The 19,375-nt window shown below is 45.0% G+C and overlaps 1 protein-coding gene across 3 annotated transcripts in view; it reads left to right on the top strand.

Moving 5' to 3' along the window:
- ACSS1 (acyl-CoA synthetase short chain family member 1) overlaps positions 1 to 17,309 on the top strand; it is a 36,364-nt gene extending 19,055 nt beyond the window's left edge. For all 3 annotated transcript variants that reach the window (XM_039381486.1, XM_027709861.2, XM_027709863.2), the window contains exons 5-14: positions 537 to 689; positions 1,029 to 1,176; positions 1,478 to 1,615; positions 2,191 to 2,283; positions 8,737 to 8,849; positions 9,770 to 9,896; positions 11,549 to 11,676; positions 13,184 to 13,247; positions 13,816 to 13,934; positions 15,680 to 17,309. In XM_039381486.1, the coding sequence (XP_039237420.1) occupies positions 537 to 689; positions 1,029 to 1,176; positions 1,478 to 1,615; positions 2,191 to 2,283; positions 8,737 to 8,849; positions 9,770 to 9,896; positions 11,549 to 11,676; positions 13,184 to 13,247; positions 13,816 to 13,934; positions 15,680 to 15,853 (1,257 nt within the window). In that variant the 3' untranslated portion in view covers positions 15,854 to 17,309. The remainder of the gene's footprint in view (positions 1 to 536; positions 690 to 1,028; positions 1,177 to 1,477; positions 1,616 to 2,190; positions 2,284 to 8,736; positions 8,850 to 9,769; positions 9,897 to 11,548; positions 11,677 to 13,183; positions 13,248 to 13,815; positions 13,935 to 15,679) is intronic.
- Positions 17,310 to 19,375: the final 2,066 nt, after the last annotated feature.

Genomic DNA, 19,375 nt, shown 5'->3' with positions numbered 1-19,375 from the left:
AGAGTAAAGCACTCTCCTCCTGGGTAGAAGAAATTAGAATTTGAGGATCAAAGGGACAGGACAATCATCCACTGCTGGGGCCAGGGAAGGGAAACGCATGCACAGTTTAACTGTAGCACTGCAGTTTTAAAAGGAAAAGAAAGGTCCTAAATGGTACCCAGTCAGCCTTGCTGCTGCTGTCAAGTGTGATTCATGTTTGCAGTCACACTTTGGTTTTCTACCAGCAGCTTGCAAAGGCTTGAAATGTAAGCAGCTATGACACACTATTTTTTCCTGAAGTGTTATTTTATCTGGCCGGTTCTTCTTGACTTCTGTGCCTAGCAAAGGTACTGGTGGAAAGGTTACACGCTATGCATCCACAGGAACCTTTCCACTAAGTGAGCCCATATAACCCATGATGTATCCATGCACATTTGTGAGGGGACAACAGCAGTGGTGGTTCTTGTCTCTGGACGCTGCTGACATGCTTACAGAGGGAGTAATGGTTGGCTCCATATAGCTAAATCTTTCTGTCATTACTACCTTTTATTCCTCAGGAGATGACCAAGGCAGCTTCTGTATGTACTCCAGAGAGCATGGACAGTGAAGACATGCTTTTCATGCTGTATACCTCAGGCAGCACTGGGAAACCCAAAGGAATCGTTCACACCCAGGCTGGATACCTGCTGTACGCTGCTCTCACGCACAAGGTAACTCAGATGCATCCTCTGGGAAAAGTTCACTTACCTTCCAACTGTGCTAACAAGAGAGACTTGGATTGGTGAGGAGTGCTGTGTTCTCTGTTTGCTGCCCAATTGGCTTATTGGGTGTATTTTTGAAAAAGTAGACAGGAGCCAATAAGTCCTGGTACTGGTCCCTCTGACTTGCTTCCTCACTGCGGATTGGTCTTTGTGCTGCTGTGTCCTGCATGCTTGGCTCCACTTGCCCTGTGCACTCTCTCCCATTTGGATGTCCAGTCCAGCACCTTACCTTTAAGCTCTTTGCACCTACCAACAGAAAGTCAGCTGGCCTTACATTTATCTTTGCAGTATGTATTTGACTACCAGCAAGGCGATGTTTTTGGCTGTGTGGCTGACATTGGCTGGATCACAGGACATAGCTATGTTGTGTATGGACCACTCTGCAATGGAGCCACCTCTGTCCTCTTTGAAAGCACTCCACTGTACCCTGACCCAGGTGAGGAAGTGGTGGGAAAAGGTTTGGCTGGACATGGCAATGTGACAAAGGAGGTTTAGAAACCTATCCAGCAAGACCTACCCACTCAGGAGAGGTAAGCTCCATTTCTTTGGAACATGTGTCTACAACACTCAGGAACATCTGTGCATCCGGGAAAGGGGGGAGGGGAGGAAATTGTTATTGCTTTTGCTCTGTACTCACAGTAGTCACAGCTTCATCTTTGCCTGTTACCCTTTCAGCTGAGCATTTGTAGGGGTATGTCAGTGCTAGATGGCTAAAAAGCCTGTTTGTGATTTTCCAGGTCGTTACTGGGAGGTGGTACAAAGGTTGAAAATTAATCAGTTTTATGCAGCACCTACGGCTATACGCTTACTGCTGAATTATGGAGAAGAGTGGGTGAAGAAGTATGACAGATCTTCTTTGAAGACTTTGGGTTCAGGTAAGGGACATAGAATCTTCATCTGAAAAAGACAAGAGGTTCTAGCTGGTGAAATAAAGGGGCCAGAGAAGTTCAGCTGACCACATGGGATATGGTTAAAAAGAAGATGATAAAGCAGGCTCTGTGTCTGGCTTTTCAAATATTTTCTCAGCAGAAGAAACAGCAAACTAACTTTGGGGCCATTGAATCTGTGACTGCCTGTTTCCTAGCTTATTTTGCAGGATCACATTCTTTGCTAAAAAGATGTATCCAATGGTAAATTACCTCACTTTGAATTTTACTGACATAACTGGGCCCAGCAGCATTTTTCTGCATTATTTCCTTTATGATTCGGGAGGTTCTTAAACATGACCTACATTGATTAGTTATTTTAAGTGATATTCCTTGCTTGCCTCTTGGTCTTCCTGGAAAAAGTTCTTAGTTACATAAGTGCATTGCAGTCCTTTATGCATCCCAGCAAAAATGCTATAAGCATTCTGCTTGGAGATCATGCGTTCAGCTTGTCGTGCACCAAGAGGGAGAATTAACTGCCTGCAACTTCCTGAGTCTCAGGCCACTTTCTTGTTTTGGTTTAGTGGGAGAGCCCATCAACAAGGAAGCTTGGCAGTGGTTCTACCAGGTGGTGGGAGAAGGGCGCTGCACCCTCGTGGACACGTGGTGGCAGACAGGTAAAAGGCATCCCTGGGGAGCGGGCACCCTGATCATCAGCAGGTTGTTGGTGGTTAGAGAAGCATTAATACATTTCAGTTTGATCGAACAAGTCTTTCAAAAAAACCCTTCTGGCATTTTGATCAGCTTTTGATAGTCTTTGGGGAGTTTCAGCACATAATAGCAATGTAACAACATATAAAAGCGATAGCAATGTTGAAGTTTTGGTTTTCCTTTCCCCTCTAAACATTCCTTGATATTTTGAATGCTGGAAAATACCAATTGGTGCTAGAAACGTGAGGCAGAGATTGAATTTCTGGTCAAAGCTGGCAGTAGTCAGCTTGAATTGCAAAACTCATTTTCAATTATTTATCCAGCTGTACTGACCCTGTTATGGTCTTGTCATGCAAATGCATTTAAAACACCATATCTGTGCTTAGGTGTGCTTTGTTTTCTTTCCTGGGAATGGTCAGAAGAGGATAGAAAACTGAGCTGTGTAGTCAAAGGGGCCTTGTGCAACTACTCAAGCAGATTGGAAAGGAGTGAGTGGAGGTTTGTTGGCTGCCCATCAGGTGGCTGTCACAGAACACAGTGGCTGTCACCCAGCAGGGCTGCTGGGGAGCACCTTCTCCAGGGAGTGAATTGGTATGCTGTAGTTGCTTTGGCCCTGAACCTTTGATGCCTCAAAAAGGATGCGCTTCTGTTTTGGTAACATGCTTAACCCAGCTGTGTGCATCAGTTAAGGCTTGTTTTCTGTTTACAACCTGCTGGACAGAGTGACTGGCTGTCATAGATCCCAGCCCAGTTGGAGCAGAGCTGGTCTCTGCCTCCTGCTCTCACTGGCCAGCAGAGGAGAGAGGCTATGTGCTGTATTCCAGCTTGGTTTGTGTTGCCTGGTGGGGCTCTCCACTTGCTGGAGTCCTGCAGCTCTTTCCCACCTCCTTCCTCAGTACCCAGTCTTTTCTGGGCACCAACATTCAGGAGTTGCTAAAGGTGTCTTGCAATATGTCCTTCTCAAATTGTGAGATCCAATTTGCCATGGAGACAGCAGCACAGCTGCTGGCATTCTGCCTCTGCTGAAAAATAGTCATCCCTACTCTGAAACTGCCATTGAGCAGAATATTCATTCCCTTTCCAGTCAAGCTGCTCCTGATTTCATCCTTACTCCTGCTAGCAGGCTCTCTATCTCAATGTGATGAATTTTCTTCTGGCACACAACGAAGTTCCATTTAATCCAGACAGACTTGCATCCTCTCTTTTATTTTCAGTTTTGAAATAAAACCACCTCAGAATTCAGAGCAGCAACGTTAACTACTATATACTTCAATTGATCATCTCTTAAATCATCTTGGTCCCTAAATGCTCAGCAGAAGGAAAGATGATTGGCTAGGTCTTTCCTCATCATGTGCTTTCCTCATCACTGCTCTGAAAGAAAATACCATAGAGAAGCAGTTGATTACTGTGCATTGATGTAGTTGAGAAGAATCCATTTTTGCCCTAACATTTTTTGGTTTGTTTGTTAACTGGAACATGCAGTGTGCATGCTGTGTCTTATGTTTCCTTCAAAGTACAGGGTTAGATCTTGTATTTAATTCTATTTTTCCTGGGGTTTTGGAGCAACAAGTATCAGGTGAGAGGTTAAAAAATATTCACTGGGCAGTCTGTTAGTGCAGAGTGCTTGGTCTTACCTCGAATCAGGCATAGTTTTTCAGGTAAACATTTACCAGCTCCTGGAAGCATAATGTAATGATGAATATTCATGAAATTGATTTTGTTTGAAAGTAGATTCAATCGTGCTCCACACTTGATGCTTTTAATAAAAATTAATCTTGGAAAGATTATGTATGCCATTTGAAGTTAAAATGAGTGTGGAAAGAGATCATGGGAACAGTTTGATGGATGGTGGTTGTGGTCCTGCAGTGTCACCTATCAGATACATCATCAATGTATCGTGTTAATTGTGCTGCTCTATGCAGTGTCTTCTACACTATGATGTTCTCTGAAGCAGCAACCTGTTGCCAGCTAAGAAAGCCTGGTAGGCATATAGATCAGCAAATGGTGATTTAAGAATCCGCTTGAAAGTCTTTGAATGAGCAAATGAGTGAGATAGCAGTTATGAGAAGCAATTTAAATAGTGTGGTGTGTGCAGATGAGACAGATGAATGATTCCTATGGCTCTTATTATTAAGATGTTAGTTAGTGCTGTGTTGTGATTGACAGTAATAAAACAGAATCAGAGCTGTGTTTGAGTTTTAGGTGTAGTTCTTTACAGTGCAGAAGAGACAGTAGGTGTTTTCACTTTTGTCACTGGTTTTATAAAAAAGTACAACCATGAACAAAAACTGTTTTTGAAAGACATCTCTGAATAGGCCCTCAAATCATAGAATCATAGAATCATAAAATAGAATCAGAATCAGCTGGGTCGGAAGGGGCCTCTGAGGTCATCAAGTCCAGCCTTTGATCCACTACCACCGTGGTTACTAGACCATGGCACTAATTGCCACATCCAGTCTCATCTTAAAAACCTCCAGGGATGGTGAATCCACCACCTCCCTGGGCAGCCCATTCCAATGCCTGATTACCCTCTCTGTAAAGAATTTCTTCCTAATATCCAACCTAAACCTCCCCTGGCACAGCTTGAGACCATGCCCTCTTGTCTTACTGATAGTTGCCTGGGGGAAGTGACCAACCCCCACCTGGCTACCACCTCCTTTCAGGGAGTTGTAGAGAGTGATGAGGTCTCCCCTGAGCCTCCTCTTCTCCAGGCTGAAGAACCCCAGCTCCCTCAGCCTCTCCTCATAGGACTTGTGCTGCAGTCCCTTCACCAGCCTTGTTGCTCTTCTCTGGACCTGCTCCAGCACCTCAATATCCCTCCTGAACTGAGGGGCCCAGAACTGGACACAGTACTCCAGGTGTGGCCTCACCAGCGCTGAGTACAGGGGAAGAATCACTTCCCTGGCCCTGCTGGCCACAGTGTTCCTGATACAGGCCAGGATGCCATTGGCCTTCTTGGCCACCTGGGCACACTGCTGGCTCATGTTCAGCTTCCTGTCAATCCAAACTCCCAGGTCCCTTTCTGCCTGGCTGCTCTCCAGCCACTCTGTGCCCAGCCTGTAGCGCTGCAGGGGGTTGTTGTGGCCAAAGTGGAGGACTCAGCATTGGCCTTGTTGAACCTCATCCTGTTGGAATCAGACCATCTCTCCAGCTTGTCCAGGTCCCTCTGCAGAGCTCTCCTGCCTCGACACTCCCTTCCAACTTAGCGTCATCCACAAACTTGCTAATGGTTCACTCAATCCCCTCATCTAAATCATCAATAAAGATATTAAAGAGGACTGGGCCCAACACTGATCCCTGGAGGACACCACCAGTGACCGGATGCCAACTGGATGCAGCCCCGTTCACCACCACTCTCTGGGCCTGGCCCTCCAGCCAGTTCCTAATCCAGCACAGAGTGTCCCTGTCCAAGCCGTGAGCTGCCAGCTTTTTCAGGAGTATGCTATGGGAGACAGTGTCAAAGGCTTTGCTGAAGTCCAGGTAGACACATCCACAGCCTTCCCCTCATCCACCAGGTGGGTCACCTGATCATAAAAGGAGATCAGGTTGGTCAGACAGGACCTGCCCTTCCTAAACCTGTGCTGGCTGGGTCTGGTCCCTTGTCCATCCTGTAGGTGTTGTGTGATTGCACTTAGGATGATCTGCTCCATAACCTTGCCAGGCACTGAGGTCAGGCTGACAGGCCTGTAGTTTCCTGGGTCCTCCTTGCAGCCCTTTTTGTGGATGGACGTGATGTTCGCTGACTTCCAATCATCTGGGACCTCCCCAGTGAGCCAGGACTGTTGGTAAATGATGGGGAGCAGCTTGGCAAGCTCTTCTGCCAGCTCCCCATCACCCTTGGGTGGATCCCACCCGGTCCCGTAGACTTGTGGCTCAGCAGGTCACTAACTGTTTCCTCCTGGATTACAGGGGGGCTATTCAGATTCTTATCTCTTTCTACAAGCTCCAGAAGCCAGCTGTCCTGAGGACAACCTGTCTTACTGTTGAAAACTGAGGTAAAGGAGGTGTTAAATACCTCAGCCTTTTCCTCATCTTTGATAGCTATATTCCCACCCATGTCCAATAAAGAATGGAGGTTTTCCTTGCCCCTCCTTTTGCTATTGATGTATTTGTGGAAGGACTTTTTGTTATCCTTCACAGAAATGGCAAGATTAAGCTCAAATTGTGCCTTTGTCTTTCTAATTTTCTTTCTACATGACCAAACTATATTCCTACACTCTTCATGAGTAGCCAGCCCTTTTTTCCATAATCAGTAGGCTCTCTTTTTTACCCTAATTTCTTTCAAGATCTCCCTGTTCAACCAGATCAGTCATCTTCCCTGCTGACTTGCCTTTTGGCAGACTGGGACAGCCTGCTCCTGTGCTTTCAAGACTTCCTTCTTGAAACATGTCCATCCCTCCTGGACCCCTTTGTTTTGAAGAGTTGTTTCCCAGGGTACACTCTGAACCAGTCTTCTGAATAGGCCGAAATCTGCCCTCCAGAAGTCCAGCACGGAGGTTTTATTGATGGCCCTCTTTGCATCCCTGAGTACTGAAAACTCTATAATTTCATGGTCACTGTGCCCCAGACAGCCCCTGACCACCACATCTCCCACCAGCCCGTCTCTGTTTGTGAACAGCAGGTCTAGCAGGGCCCCACCCCTGGTAGGCTCATTTACCAGCTGGAGCAGGAAATTATCTTCCATACGCTCTAGGAATATCCTAGACTGCCTCTTCTCCACTGTGTGAAGTTCCCAGCAGACATCTGGCAGGTTAAAGTCACCCAAAAGAACAAGGGCTGGCAGTTTTGAGACATCCGCCAGCTGCTTGTAGAATAATTCATCACCCTCATCATCCTGGTTACAGTCTGTTACAGACTCCTACCAGGATGTCAGCCTTGTTGGCCTTTCCCCTGAGTCTGATCCACAGGCATTCAACCTTATTGTTACTGACTTCAAGTTCTACAGAGTCAAGAGACTCTCGAACATATAGAGCCAAGCTTTTGTTGTTGGCCTGATCTTACAGCAATTTAGACTGGGCTGGTGCTTCTGAAACCCCAAAGTGGTCAGTCCAGTCTATCTGTGGTGGCAGACAGCACATACTCCACTCTGCTGCCAGGTGCGATTTATCAATGGTCTATTTGAATGCACCCCATCTCCTGCTCAGACTCTGCTGGCCTTGCCTAAAGTCCAGGTGGATTGGCACTGTGTTCACAGTGTGGGCACAGGTGATGTGGAAGCATGGCATTTCTCTACCAGCTCTGCCTCTGAAGAGACAGGCTCCATAAGAGCAGGGTAGAGCCTAGAAGCCTTTCATAGGTCAATGGCTAAAACTAGTACTTTTAGAACAATTTAAAATAGGTCTTCACCTTGCAAATAATTTTTAAAGCACCCTTGCTACCTTACAGATCCCTTTGGAACGTGACTTTATGTGCAGCTGGCTGCAGGATGTGTAGGATATGGGAAACCCCATGTTGAAGCATAGCTTGCAGTGTTGTATTCGGGATCAGTACTAGCTTAGGAAGAGCAACCTTCAGTTTAATGAGGGTCCCTGTTCTGATGCAGTTTTTTTCTGTGCAAACAGAGAACGGCAGGTGCCCGCCGTGCTTTTTCCTGAAAAAGTACGAGTGCCTCTTTTCAAAATAAACAGAAACATGAAGTGGATGCATGCCTATCAGTGAAATGGGGAGTAATTCTATGTGTAAGCCATATGTGAAACTATTTGCTGCATGTCTAAAGTTTAGAGACCCTCAGAGAACCTTCCTCATAGCTACATCAGGGCAGCTGGATCCAAGTTTGGGGTCAAATTCAGCCTTTCCAACCCCTTGTTTCACAACCTCAGCAAAGCTGGTAGAGGAATGCACTCTTCATGTGGCAGAACATACCTTTATTTATTGAGTTGTATTTTTAAAAGCCTTCTGTGGTTTTGTTTCGCTCTTGTGTTTCTGAATTAGTTTTAGAATAGAAAAGATCTCATTAAGGTTGGGATCTGATTTAATGTTCATCCCAGCAGGAATGAAAAAGGATGATTGAAAGGTTCAATTTTCACTAGAAGATAAGCTCAACTTACATGTAAGGGATGGGTTAATCTCTTACTCTGTAATAATAGTAATTTAGACTTCTGAAATGCAGTGCTTTTTGTGCTAACCTTAGACAGCTGTAGAAGCACCAGTGGGAGATAAATCCCCTGACATGCTTATGCTTTCCCTGTAAAATCACTTCTGGTGTAGGAAATGGGGCTGGGTGAGTTACAGCTCACTTCAGGGTTGTGCTGCTTTCAGATTGCTGTGCTTCTTGGTGTTGCATAATTCCTTCCAAGTGGCTTTTTCTTGCAAAGTGGCTTCTCTGTTTGCTTCTCGACCTAAGAAGAGCTGGAATTTGCTTTCATCCAGCATTGAATGGACTATATATTTGGTTCATTTGTATATCATTGGTCTTCCAGAAACTGGTGGCATCTGCATTGCCCCACGGCCTTCAGAGGAGAAAGCTGAGATCGTTCCAGCTATGGCTATGAGACCTTTCTTTGGGATTGTGCCTGTGCTGATGGATGAGAATGTGAGTTGAAGCTGTGCTGGGTGCCCAAAAGAGAAGCTGGTATGTGTTTCTGCCTTAATCACCTTTCAGATGGCAAAGGAACAGGATCCAGAAGGATGCTTGTTTCTCCATTAAAATGGTAGAATAGATGAACAATTTATATATATATATTGAGCATACAGATTTGCCCACACAGATTTGGCAGCTGGGCATTGCAAGATCTCAGCAAATGTCTAGAAGAGTTGTTTACATTTTCAGCACCACTTTTATGGTCTTGCACTACTTCCAGTGAAGAGCTGCTGCCTCCATTTATGAGAGAAATCAGAAGACTCACAGCTCCTGGGAACCACGGAGCTGAACAGTTGGAACAGTGCATGCAACATCCAGTGACGTGGCAAGACTGGAACAGCCAACAGGACCGCTGGAGTTTTCCAAAGGAAATGCAAGGCATGAGGCCCTGCATGTCTGTGAGAAAACTGGTGCTAGTCTGTGAAGCTGTGTGGATGATCCCCATCTGCACTTCAGAGCTCTGTTAAATAGTAAAACATGTGTTTTCTTCCACATAGTTTGGTAAGGGAACGTGGCAATTACCAAAAGTGAAAGTGGAAGGCAGATGTCCAGGTATTTCTCATCTAGCCTCATCCCAGGCATCCTCTGGCTGCTTGGCACATCTTTGCTGGAATTGCCCTGTGGAAAATCACAAGACTAACTTTTCTTTTATTCTTATCTGTTGTGCTGCTGGCCTCAAGGGGTGAGGAAGGCACAATACAGACAGTGCAATGCATAATAGCTCCATGAGTGGATTAATTTTCTCCATCTGTGGCCTTACACTGGCAGTCTGCATTGAGCAACAGGGTGACTCTTGCCAGATCAATGACACAGAAGCCCTTGCTGTTCCTATTTTGTTCACCTGATCATCCTTTCTGTGCTCAAACCTGCAGGGAAAGGTTATAGAGGGCAATGATGTGTCCGGTGCGCTCTGCATTGCCCAGCCGTGGCCTGGCATGGCGAGAACAATCTATGGAGATCACCAGCGATTTGTTGATGTCTATTTCAGAGCCTACCCAGGTAAGGAAAGTGCCAAGGGAGAAGGCAGTTTGCACTGCAGTACAAGCACGCTGAATATTTTCAGCAGTACTTTCTCATATTTCTGTACTATCCAGATCATGGTGGCTTGGGGTATGTGTCACATGTTGTAAGCATGCACTGATGATTTTAAGTAGTGTTGACCTTTATAGCTGTCAAAAGGGCATGTGTTTTTTAGAAAACTTTAATGCCTAAGCTTTAAAGTCCAAGTACTTTTCTTTGGAGCTTTGTGTCCCACTTGGAAATAGGCATATTTAATGGGAAAATACCTCCTGCATCACAATCTCACACCTGCTGTCACAGGCTGCATTTTTGAAATGTGGTCAAGTTGCATCTGGAAGTAATTAGAAGTGGCAGGGAAACTTTTCTTTTAGGAGATTGAACAAGAAAGACCACTGTCTTCACTCAGGAGAACAACTGAAAGGGATTAAAAAGGGGTAGGCAATAACTAGAGAGACAGTCCTGAAAATTGTACAAAATGGGTTGGATAATAAGAATGGGAAATTGGTACAAGAAATTGAATAATCCCATAATCCCATATTGCTCAATACATATTTGCATCTGATGTCTTGTTGATATTTAGTAGACAGTTGTTTAATTGATCTGGAAGGGCAGATGACGACTGAAAATCCATGAATTGGCCAGTAACACATCTTGCAAGAATCACCTTCAGATTTCACAGCACTAGCTACTTGCTGCTGCTCAGATGTGTCACTGGAACTATTCAGATGCAGACATAGCTTTGGTGAAAAGCCAACACAATCCAGATGTGTCCTCAGTGACACTGGAGTTTCCAGGAAATGCTGGGTCTTTTTCAGTTTCCATCAAATGTTTTAGACTCTCTGAACACCATGTTTATCATGGGGTGGGTTTGGGGTTTATTTTTAGCTAATCTAATAACAGTGTTTATTCTACACTTATATGCTGGAGAGGGACTCTTATCTGGAATCTGAATCTTTGTTAGCCAGGAGGAAAAATGGCTTTTCATCCATCCCAGTGTAAATGATTAAAATAACTGGCAGTGTTCCCATGTACAAAACATAATAGAACTGCTCCCTTTCAGCTGAGCAGTTGTAGTTTTCTATGAGTCCCGAAGTGTAGCTAGCAGCAGACCTGAGTTTGACAAATAACCTGTGGCATGATGGCAAATGGCATTAGAAGTGGTTTTAACTTAGTGCTGTATGCACCAGGCCTGAGCACGCAGTTGCTGTGCAGCTGTAGGCATATAAAGCCTAGGGAGATCAGAGAGCCTCCCTTGGTTCTGTAAATCCAACTATGCATCACTGTGTTGTGTTGCTGGACTTGGTTTTACTACCAGCCACGTGTTGCTGCTGATTGCCTACAGTGATTTTGTCCATCTTGGCAGAGATCTGAGATCCACTGTCTTGGTGCTATTCAGGTGTTTATAGGAGCCAGCACAGCCCAGGTAGAGCAGACTAAGGTCAGGGATGGCAGATGGAAGTGGGAAATGGTGTGAGGCAGGTCACACAGCTGTAAGCTTAGGAGGGCCTGTGAGCTGCCCGATCCAACCTGCCCTACTTGCTGTTCTAGAGCATAGTCAGTTCTGCACCAGAGCCCAAAACAATAGGCAGGCACACTTCCTGCTGCTGACTACCTGTGTGTCTTTGCTGTAGGTTACTACTTCACAGGGGATGGTGCTTACAGGACCAAGCAAGGCTATTACCAGATAACAGGGCGCACGGACGATGTCATTAACATCAGTGGGCACAGGCTTGGGACAGCAGAGATAGAAGATGCAATGGTAAGTTCCAAGCAGGTAGAAGTCCCTTGACAGGGCATATCTGTGGGGTACAGTAACCCTTTCAAAGCAGCTTTGTGAATTTAAACAAATTCAAGGTCTCTTGCCTTCAAACCCCTGCCCCTGCATACAGACAGCTTGATGCACAATGCATAGCAAATGTGCAAGAGGAAACAGTTCCCTTTTATTTAGGGGACAACAAATGAGCAAGTGAGAGAGGAGTCACACTGTGAGCAGTCCCTGCAGTCGAACTGTCAGGGCTATGTTTCCTCTCAGTGATGTTGTACTGTTGCAGTTGTTGTTTTGGATGCTGATGGACCCTCCAGAAATCTCTCTCCCATTTGTTCCTTCTCCTCTGCTAACAGTTGACCTCTCCTTCCCATACCTGTGGTTCTTGCTCATCCAAATTAGCTGAATATGCCTGAGAATTCAGAAGTGTTCAACATAAAGCAACCTTGATTTATGTCAGCTGCAAAACTTACCTGTCATTTTGAGAGAAAATAATATTAGCTCAGAGAATTGAAAACAAAAAGTCCTCAGAGCATTTATCTTTAAAGCTTGACCTGAATATTTATTTCTATATTATGTGCGTTGCCTGCAAATGTCACTTAAATGTAACATCTGATAAACCTTAGCTGTGTTTGCATGGAACACCAGATTCTACTTTCTCCTACTCCAAAAGTAATTCTTTTGTCTGTGTGGGTTTCTGATCACAGCTATAGGATCCAGTTCCTCTCACAATGTATGGATGTGTATGCATGTTTATATGCAAATATATTTGTATGCTTAGATTGCTGTATGATGTTTCCTTTCATATTTTTATCTAATTTAAGATAACATAATCCATTCTTTGATGTGAGATTCAGATATGTGATTTCTTCTGGTCTGTGCACCCAAACTGTCATCTTACTGTAGAAGAACATTAACTTGAACTCTGAAGTGCAACAGAAGAAATCATTGCAGTGTGGCATAAGAATAAAAATGCAATTGCAAAGCAACCTTCTCTCTTCTGGGAGGACGAAGCAGTCTGATTTCTGCCTTGTGATAGACTTTGGGCACTTATAAACACCAGTAAAATGTGGACTGTGATGTTGGCAGCTTCAGTTTTGCTCTGCTGGCCACAGTTTCCTGTAGCACTGAGCATTGCAGAAACTGGTTTTGCTTGTGCTGATTTGGCTGTGGCTAGTCAGGACCTGAGACCATAGTCACACACAAAGAAGGAGAAAGCAGGTTTCCAGCTGTTGCAAATTCAGTTTGATGTGCAGTGGCCTTAGCAATGGATGTAAGAGTACTTAATTGGTGTATAAAATCTGGGCTAGTGCAGGGCTACTCCCTGATACGTGGCCATGGCTATGCAGTAGAAAGTCAGCATCCAGTTTTCCTGTTGTGCTTTCAGCAGGATCTGTCAAGGGGAGAGCAAGATATGGTAAGATGTTTTATTGCTACAGCTACTGGAGCAAACTCTGTAGGACTTTATGATCTGTGTATTTTTTTTTAACTTTTTGTGAAGGCTGATCACCCTGAGGTCCCTGAGACAGCTGTGATTGGGTATCCACATAAGATCAAAGGAGAAGGTATGTGAAAAGCAGTGTCCTGAAACAACATCTGCATACACTTCCCTTAAATTCTAACCTAAGTGTATGTTAGGAGATGCTTAGGGAATGGGAGGGCAGTTATCCTTAGCCTGACTCGTATTTCAGCCCCAAGAGGCAAAGACAGCCATGAAAAATTTCCTCAACTGGGTGCAGATGTTATTCCCTAAACTGTTGGAGCACATAGTGTTTATGTATAGGGTAGAGCTTCCTTTTAAAGGACTGTGCTTAGAGATGTCCTTTGAACAGAATGGGAAATAGCTGATTTCTGTTGGCCAGCTCTTGATCACAATGGTACTTTTGTTGACTTGTGGTTGTCACTGAGATCAGTCTGATCCAGAGATGCCAAGAAAAGGCTGGACCATCATTTGAGGGTTGGGGTCTGACTCACTTTTGTAAAACAGGATCTGTGGTTTTCTTGTCAGTCCCTACATTGTGCATAGGAATGATTTGAAACTGGCCTTGGCATTCAATTCAAAAATTAGCATCTCTGGTCTTGCCAACCAGTATCTAATGTGAGATTTGTGACTTCTGCTCATTTGTCTTCCAGGTGCCTTTGCTTTCGTAGTGCTAAAGGAGCAGGTGGCTCACGTAGACCGTGTCAAAGAAGAGCTCAAAACCATAGTAGCTTCCAAGATAGCAAAATATGCTGTGCCTGACCACATTCTGGTGAGTGGGAGACTGAAACTGGTACGAGGAGCAGGAATGGTCACACTGAGCAAGCCTTACCTTCCTGCCTGCAGTGCCGCTGCTGTTGTTCTCTGGCAGGACAAAGAAGCAGGAAAACAGAACTAGCTGGAGGGATCCTAGGGAGGGGAGGGCAGGTGCAGTGGTCTGCCTGTGCTGCTTTTTCCGTGCCCGAGTATCGGCAGCGACCTAGAGGTGGCTAGGATTTCACAGCTGCTCCAGCCTGAGAGCAGCTTCTCAGTGGGGCTGTTAAAGAGTGTGTGTTAGAGCTTCCCTGAGGCTGCTCCTTGAGTGCTGAACAACCCCTTAAATGGTATGCACAGAGTGTTGAGAGCACTGTGCTTGGGGAGCTCTTGCAGAGGGAAACTCCAGGGCTACCATGTGTTTCAGTACACGCTTGATGTCCCTGTTCACTGTGCAGCAGTGTTGCTGCTGTGTACAGCTCTCTCCCTTAGCTGAAGCAATGCAGCACTGCTCTCTGTGGCCCTGTGCAATGAACCAAACGCCACAACCTTCAATGTCACTGAGAGGCAGTGACACTTCTCGCTGCCCAGCTAGTTTGCATTGATAATTAGCATCAGCCTCAGATCTCAAAGCACTGGCTGTTTTCTGTTTGATAACAGGAAGCTGTTCAGCCTGGCACTGGAAGCACTGATAAGCTCCAGGCTCAGTTTCAAGCCTCCTCATCTCTCAGCAGCTCCCTTTGTGTGGTAGGGGAGAGTTCACAAAGCTGCCTCTTAGCTGTCCCCCAAGGCCTGCCTGCATCCTTTTCATTCTGCTTGGAGGCAGTGACACCACTTCTTTGAGGGGTTCTGCTTTAGCCACATGCTTGTAAGGTGGACACCAAGGCACAGGAAAGAATATAACAGGAGCAGGCAAGGGTGGCTCATTGGGTACAGTCCAAGGTACCCTCAGTGGATTGGAGAAGCTTCCAGAACTTGCAGGTTTGCAAGGAAATGCCTCTGTTTCCCTGTGTTTAGGGGTAGTCCTGCAGAGAAGTCCTGTAACTCTCACCTTGCATGTTAGTTAATGCTTTAGAGTTTTGTGGCCTACTGGCCGAATCATGTAGTAAAATATGAGACCTGCTAGTGTCTCTGTTCAGTGCCTGAAAACTCTTCACCAGGTTCAGATTTATGCTAAAACCTTTGAATCTGCTACTAAGTCCGTTGCACGAGGCGTAGCCAAGGCATTTAACATTGTTCTGGTTATGAAGGAAGGTGTGTAGGCTGACAGATATAACCAGGCAGAGAAAAACATCAGCAGACAGGAGTTATCCCCTGAGTAGGAGACCCTGTAGCTGGTGTGCAGAATTGTATGCTTTATATTCCTGCCCTGTAAGGGGGAATACATATATCTGTATGCTCTGGTAAGGCATTGAGATCTGTGTCACCATTAGTGCCTGAGTTTTCAATAGTTAACAGCTTATTCAGGACCTGATTCCCAAAAGAGCTGTGTGTCCTGCAGCATCCAGTCTGGACATACATGGCAATGGGGAACAAAGTCCACTGAAAGTAAGAATTAAAATTTATAGCACGAGGAATTGATACTAGTTACACTCCTTTCCTTGGACATAAACTAGCGTGATCAATGGTCTTTTTCCCAGGAGCCTCAAAGGAGCTGTGGCCATGAAATAGTGTGCCATGCTTAGGACAGTTCAGCCAAATTTCCTTGTGGTTTCCAGCAGGACTTAGGTTCTGTTACAGGTGTGTCTTTTCCCTTCTTTGCAGGTGGTGAAACGTCTCCCTAAAACCCGATCAGGGAAGATCATGAGAAGGCTGCTGAGGAAAGTAGTCACTGAACAATCAAACAATATGGGAGATGTCACCACACTTGATGATCCAAGTGTTGTTAAGGAGATATTGGATGCTTACCAGAAATACAAGGAGAAGAGTTCCTCATAACGGGCATCCCTGGGATCTGTCTCTTTCAGAAATGTGGAAGGTCTCAAACAACCAGGCAAATGACATACTTCTCTCTTTGTGTTTTTTTAAAACCTGTTTCCTTCTAGGGGAACAAGATTTCCCACTCCACCACATCCTTTGAGATGCACAGGGCTAGGACCAGTCTGCACTTTCACACAGTCAGTGAGCTCCTTTTCATTGCTTTTAGGGGTGTTGTAGAGCAGCCATTGGTGGTTTCCATTAGCTCTGATGAAATTTAATACTAGCTGAAGAAAGATGCAGATGTTAATGTTTCTCATTGTAATATTACTGTACAGGGAAATGTTTTTTATACAATACTTCTTGCTGTTTTAAAAGAAAACGTGGAGTACAGTTCTTCAGTTTTTCCTTCAGCTTGGATATCTGAGTTCAGGCAGCTGTATTTCACTGCAACTGTAGTACCTTTTCAGCAGTGCTGCGTATTCTAGGAGATATTTCATGTGCATTATTGGGGAAATGAGAAGGACATGGCTAATCTGATAATTCTTCCTTGACTTTACCCAGTTATTCTAATACCTCCTTTGGCTTTCCTCATATGAATTTGTTCCTACCACCATGTGTCTTGGGATTTACCAGAGATGGCGAGTCTGTGTCCCTTCGTGTTGCACCTAGGTAAACCCAGCACTAGCACTTGCCCTTGCAAAGCTGAGCCACAAAGCTACTACTGGACTTCTGACATGTCCTCAATGCATTACCAGTTATGTAGGAGAGACTTGGTCTCACATGTTCTTATTGTGCCTTGAGAAATCGAGATCGCCAACCGAGCTTATAAAATAACTGTCCTCTTCCTCATCAGTAATGACTCAATGTTGTCCATTGTGGTTCACTTCTGCATATTAGTAGTGGTGGTCTGCAAATGGTAGATCTTTGTTTCCAGTCTGTGATTTGTGCAAGTGTCTTTGTTTCTTGAGGTTGCTATGAAAAGGGGTGCTGTTTGTTTTCTGTCTGTGAGAGAAGCACTGGGAAATTAAATCCTGAAGCACTCAGGAGAGGTTTGAAGCTGAAGGAGTTGTGCTGGAGGGTTCATTGTGGCTTGCCAGGCTTTGTATTTTCTGACCAAGAAATACTTACTTTAGCCCACTCCAAAATGCCTTGTAATCTTGTTTGCTCCAACAAAGACAGGCTGAGGTAGGTTCGTTCTCCTGTTGGAAGTTATGACAATTCTTATTGTTTCAAGTGGGCCCTACCATGTCTGCCTCTTCTGCATACTGCCATGCTGATTTTCCAAAGAGTTAAGTGCCATGTGGGTACCCACAAACTGCACAGTCCACAAAAAAAAAGTGCCTCTTTAGATGCCTTTTGGAAAGCAATACTAGCATTCCAGACCAGCAGCCTCAGAATAGCATGGAAGAAAAGTCTTTGTCTTTTCATATGCTTTCAGAATTGCAGCTAATAAAGTCAGTGTTTTATTTCTGGACTTGTTTTATCATCTCAGTTGAAGCACTCCATATTTGGGCTGTTCAGAAGAACTTGCTAGTAGATCTTCCTCTACTACGCCACTGAAGGTCATGGAAAAACCTGTAGGTGCCAAATGCATTTGGTATTTCTGCCACTCCTAAATTAGGTTTAAACGGGCTGATGGGTTCGTGGTGATTGGAGGGACCACAGAGCATATCAGAGAAGCATGGTAGAGGCTCCCTTCCCTCTCTCCCTGATGCAAAAGCTCAAGGTGTACACCAGCATAGCATGCAGTGCTGATCCTGGGAGTGTGTGCTACGAGGGCTCTGGCAGAACTTCTCCATCTTAACCTCCCTAAGCCAAGAGGCTGCTAACCACCATTTCAGTGCTGTGGCCACTCCATCAAACCTTGCATTTCTGCCTCTGTCTTTCTGAGATGACAGTCTGCTTAGTTTCACGGAGCTCTTTGTTTTAGCCTAACAACCCCCTGAGCACTGGCAGAATTGCCAATTTTTGCCCTAGTTTTACAGGGGTGACTTATTCCTGAATTTAATATGAGCAACACTGATGCTTCCAGTGGGACTCTGTACTGGAAAGACAATTTATGCACCTAACTGGAGGCAGGAAAGGCAGGTAGGACTGGGAAGGGAGTGGTCAATTTTTTTGGCCAGCAGACATTCTGCTACCACATGGGGAAGCAGGCTGCTCGAAGGATGATGTGTTCTTGAAGACAGGTATGTTGTCTTAGATCCCAGAGTTCTTTCAAGGACACTAGTTGAATTTGCTTTTTTAAAAAAATTATTTTAAATGTCTCTAGGGACTGGGTAATACAGTAGGGAATACCACACTTTGTTAAATATCCCATCCTTCTGACTGCAATCCTTTTTTATGTAAGGTAAGTAGACACCCTGTGGACTTTCTGGGAAGTTGAAGATCAGAAAGTTTGGTAGAGTTGACGGGATTGGAGATAGACACTACTTAACTGCCATTGCAAAAGAAAAAAACACAACCCACTCCCTTAAGTAATTTTCAAGTAGGAAGAAGACAAGAGTTAATGTTTTTGACAGAAAAGGTAGACTCCCTTGTTTAAACAAGTTGTCTCCACGCAGTCTGAAATACAGTGTGGAGGAAGAAAAATTACTTCTGAACAAGATTACACACTTTTAGTCAAGAAAGCATTTCCTATGTTATGAACATAGAATTTCTTGCCTTGTTACCTGAAATTTCCATGCTAAGGTGTGACCCAGTGGTCAGAGACACATGGTTTAATTCATCTGAACTGTTTTACAAACACTAGCTGTGTGAGGAGCAGTGTGCTTTGGTGCATTGAGACATTTGTCATCCAGTTCCTCTGCTGAGGGAAAATAGGAGATAGGCGCACTCCCTCACCTGCATCCACCTTGCATGGACTTAGGGACCATGTCTGCCAGGGAGGCTACAGTCTGACCAGGCGGCTGCAGAACCCCAATAAATACATAGCTGTGCCAGCTATGGTGCGGACAGGGAGTTGAAGATGCCCCGTCCTTTAAAGTGTTGAAGGGCAGGCTGGATGGGTCTTGAAGCAGTCTGGTCTAGTGAAAGGTGTTTTGGCCAATGGCAGGGGGATTGTAACTAGATGATCTTTGAGTTCCTTTCCATCCAAGCCTCATTTCCACAGCTGAGCTGTGGTCCTTGGGATGTCCATCTGCTCAGAGAGCCCCTCAGGGTATTCAAAGAGAGCACGTGGTTCTGTTGTGCTGCCCAATATGGTGTTCTGCAGTGGACACAGCTTGTGCTGGGCAGCCTCAGTCTGGTAAAACTGCACTTCTGCAAGTTTACCAGCATTGGGTCTTGGAGCTAACAGCCCGTGCTCAGCTCATATAATAGCACCCTGAGTCTGGTAGAAACAGAACTAGGCAGGGCTTGGAACTAGCACTTACGAAAAGAAGGATACTGGGCTTCACTGAGTAGGCTACTCATAGAAAGCTTAAATTAAAATTTAAATTTTAAATTTTCTTTCCAGAGATTAAATATTCCATCCAGAGGAGTCCCCATTTCTTCTTTTTACTCATGATCTCTGTTAAATGTGGCAGTTTCCTCTTCACT

This window comes from Pipra filicauda, unplaced genomic scaffold (assembly GCF_003945595.2).
Source record: "Pipra filicauda isolate LSUMZ 115617 unplaced genomic scaffold, ASM394559v2 scaffold109_size3271384_pilon, whole genome shotgun sequence".
NCBI classification, from domain to species: Eukaryota; Metazoa; Chordata; class Aves; order Passeriformes; family Pipridae; genus Pipra; species Pipra filicauda.
The sequence above is the reverse complement of the archived record's forward strand: the minus strand, read 5'-3'. Positions and strand labels throughout refer to the sequence as shown.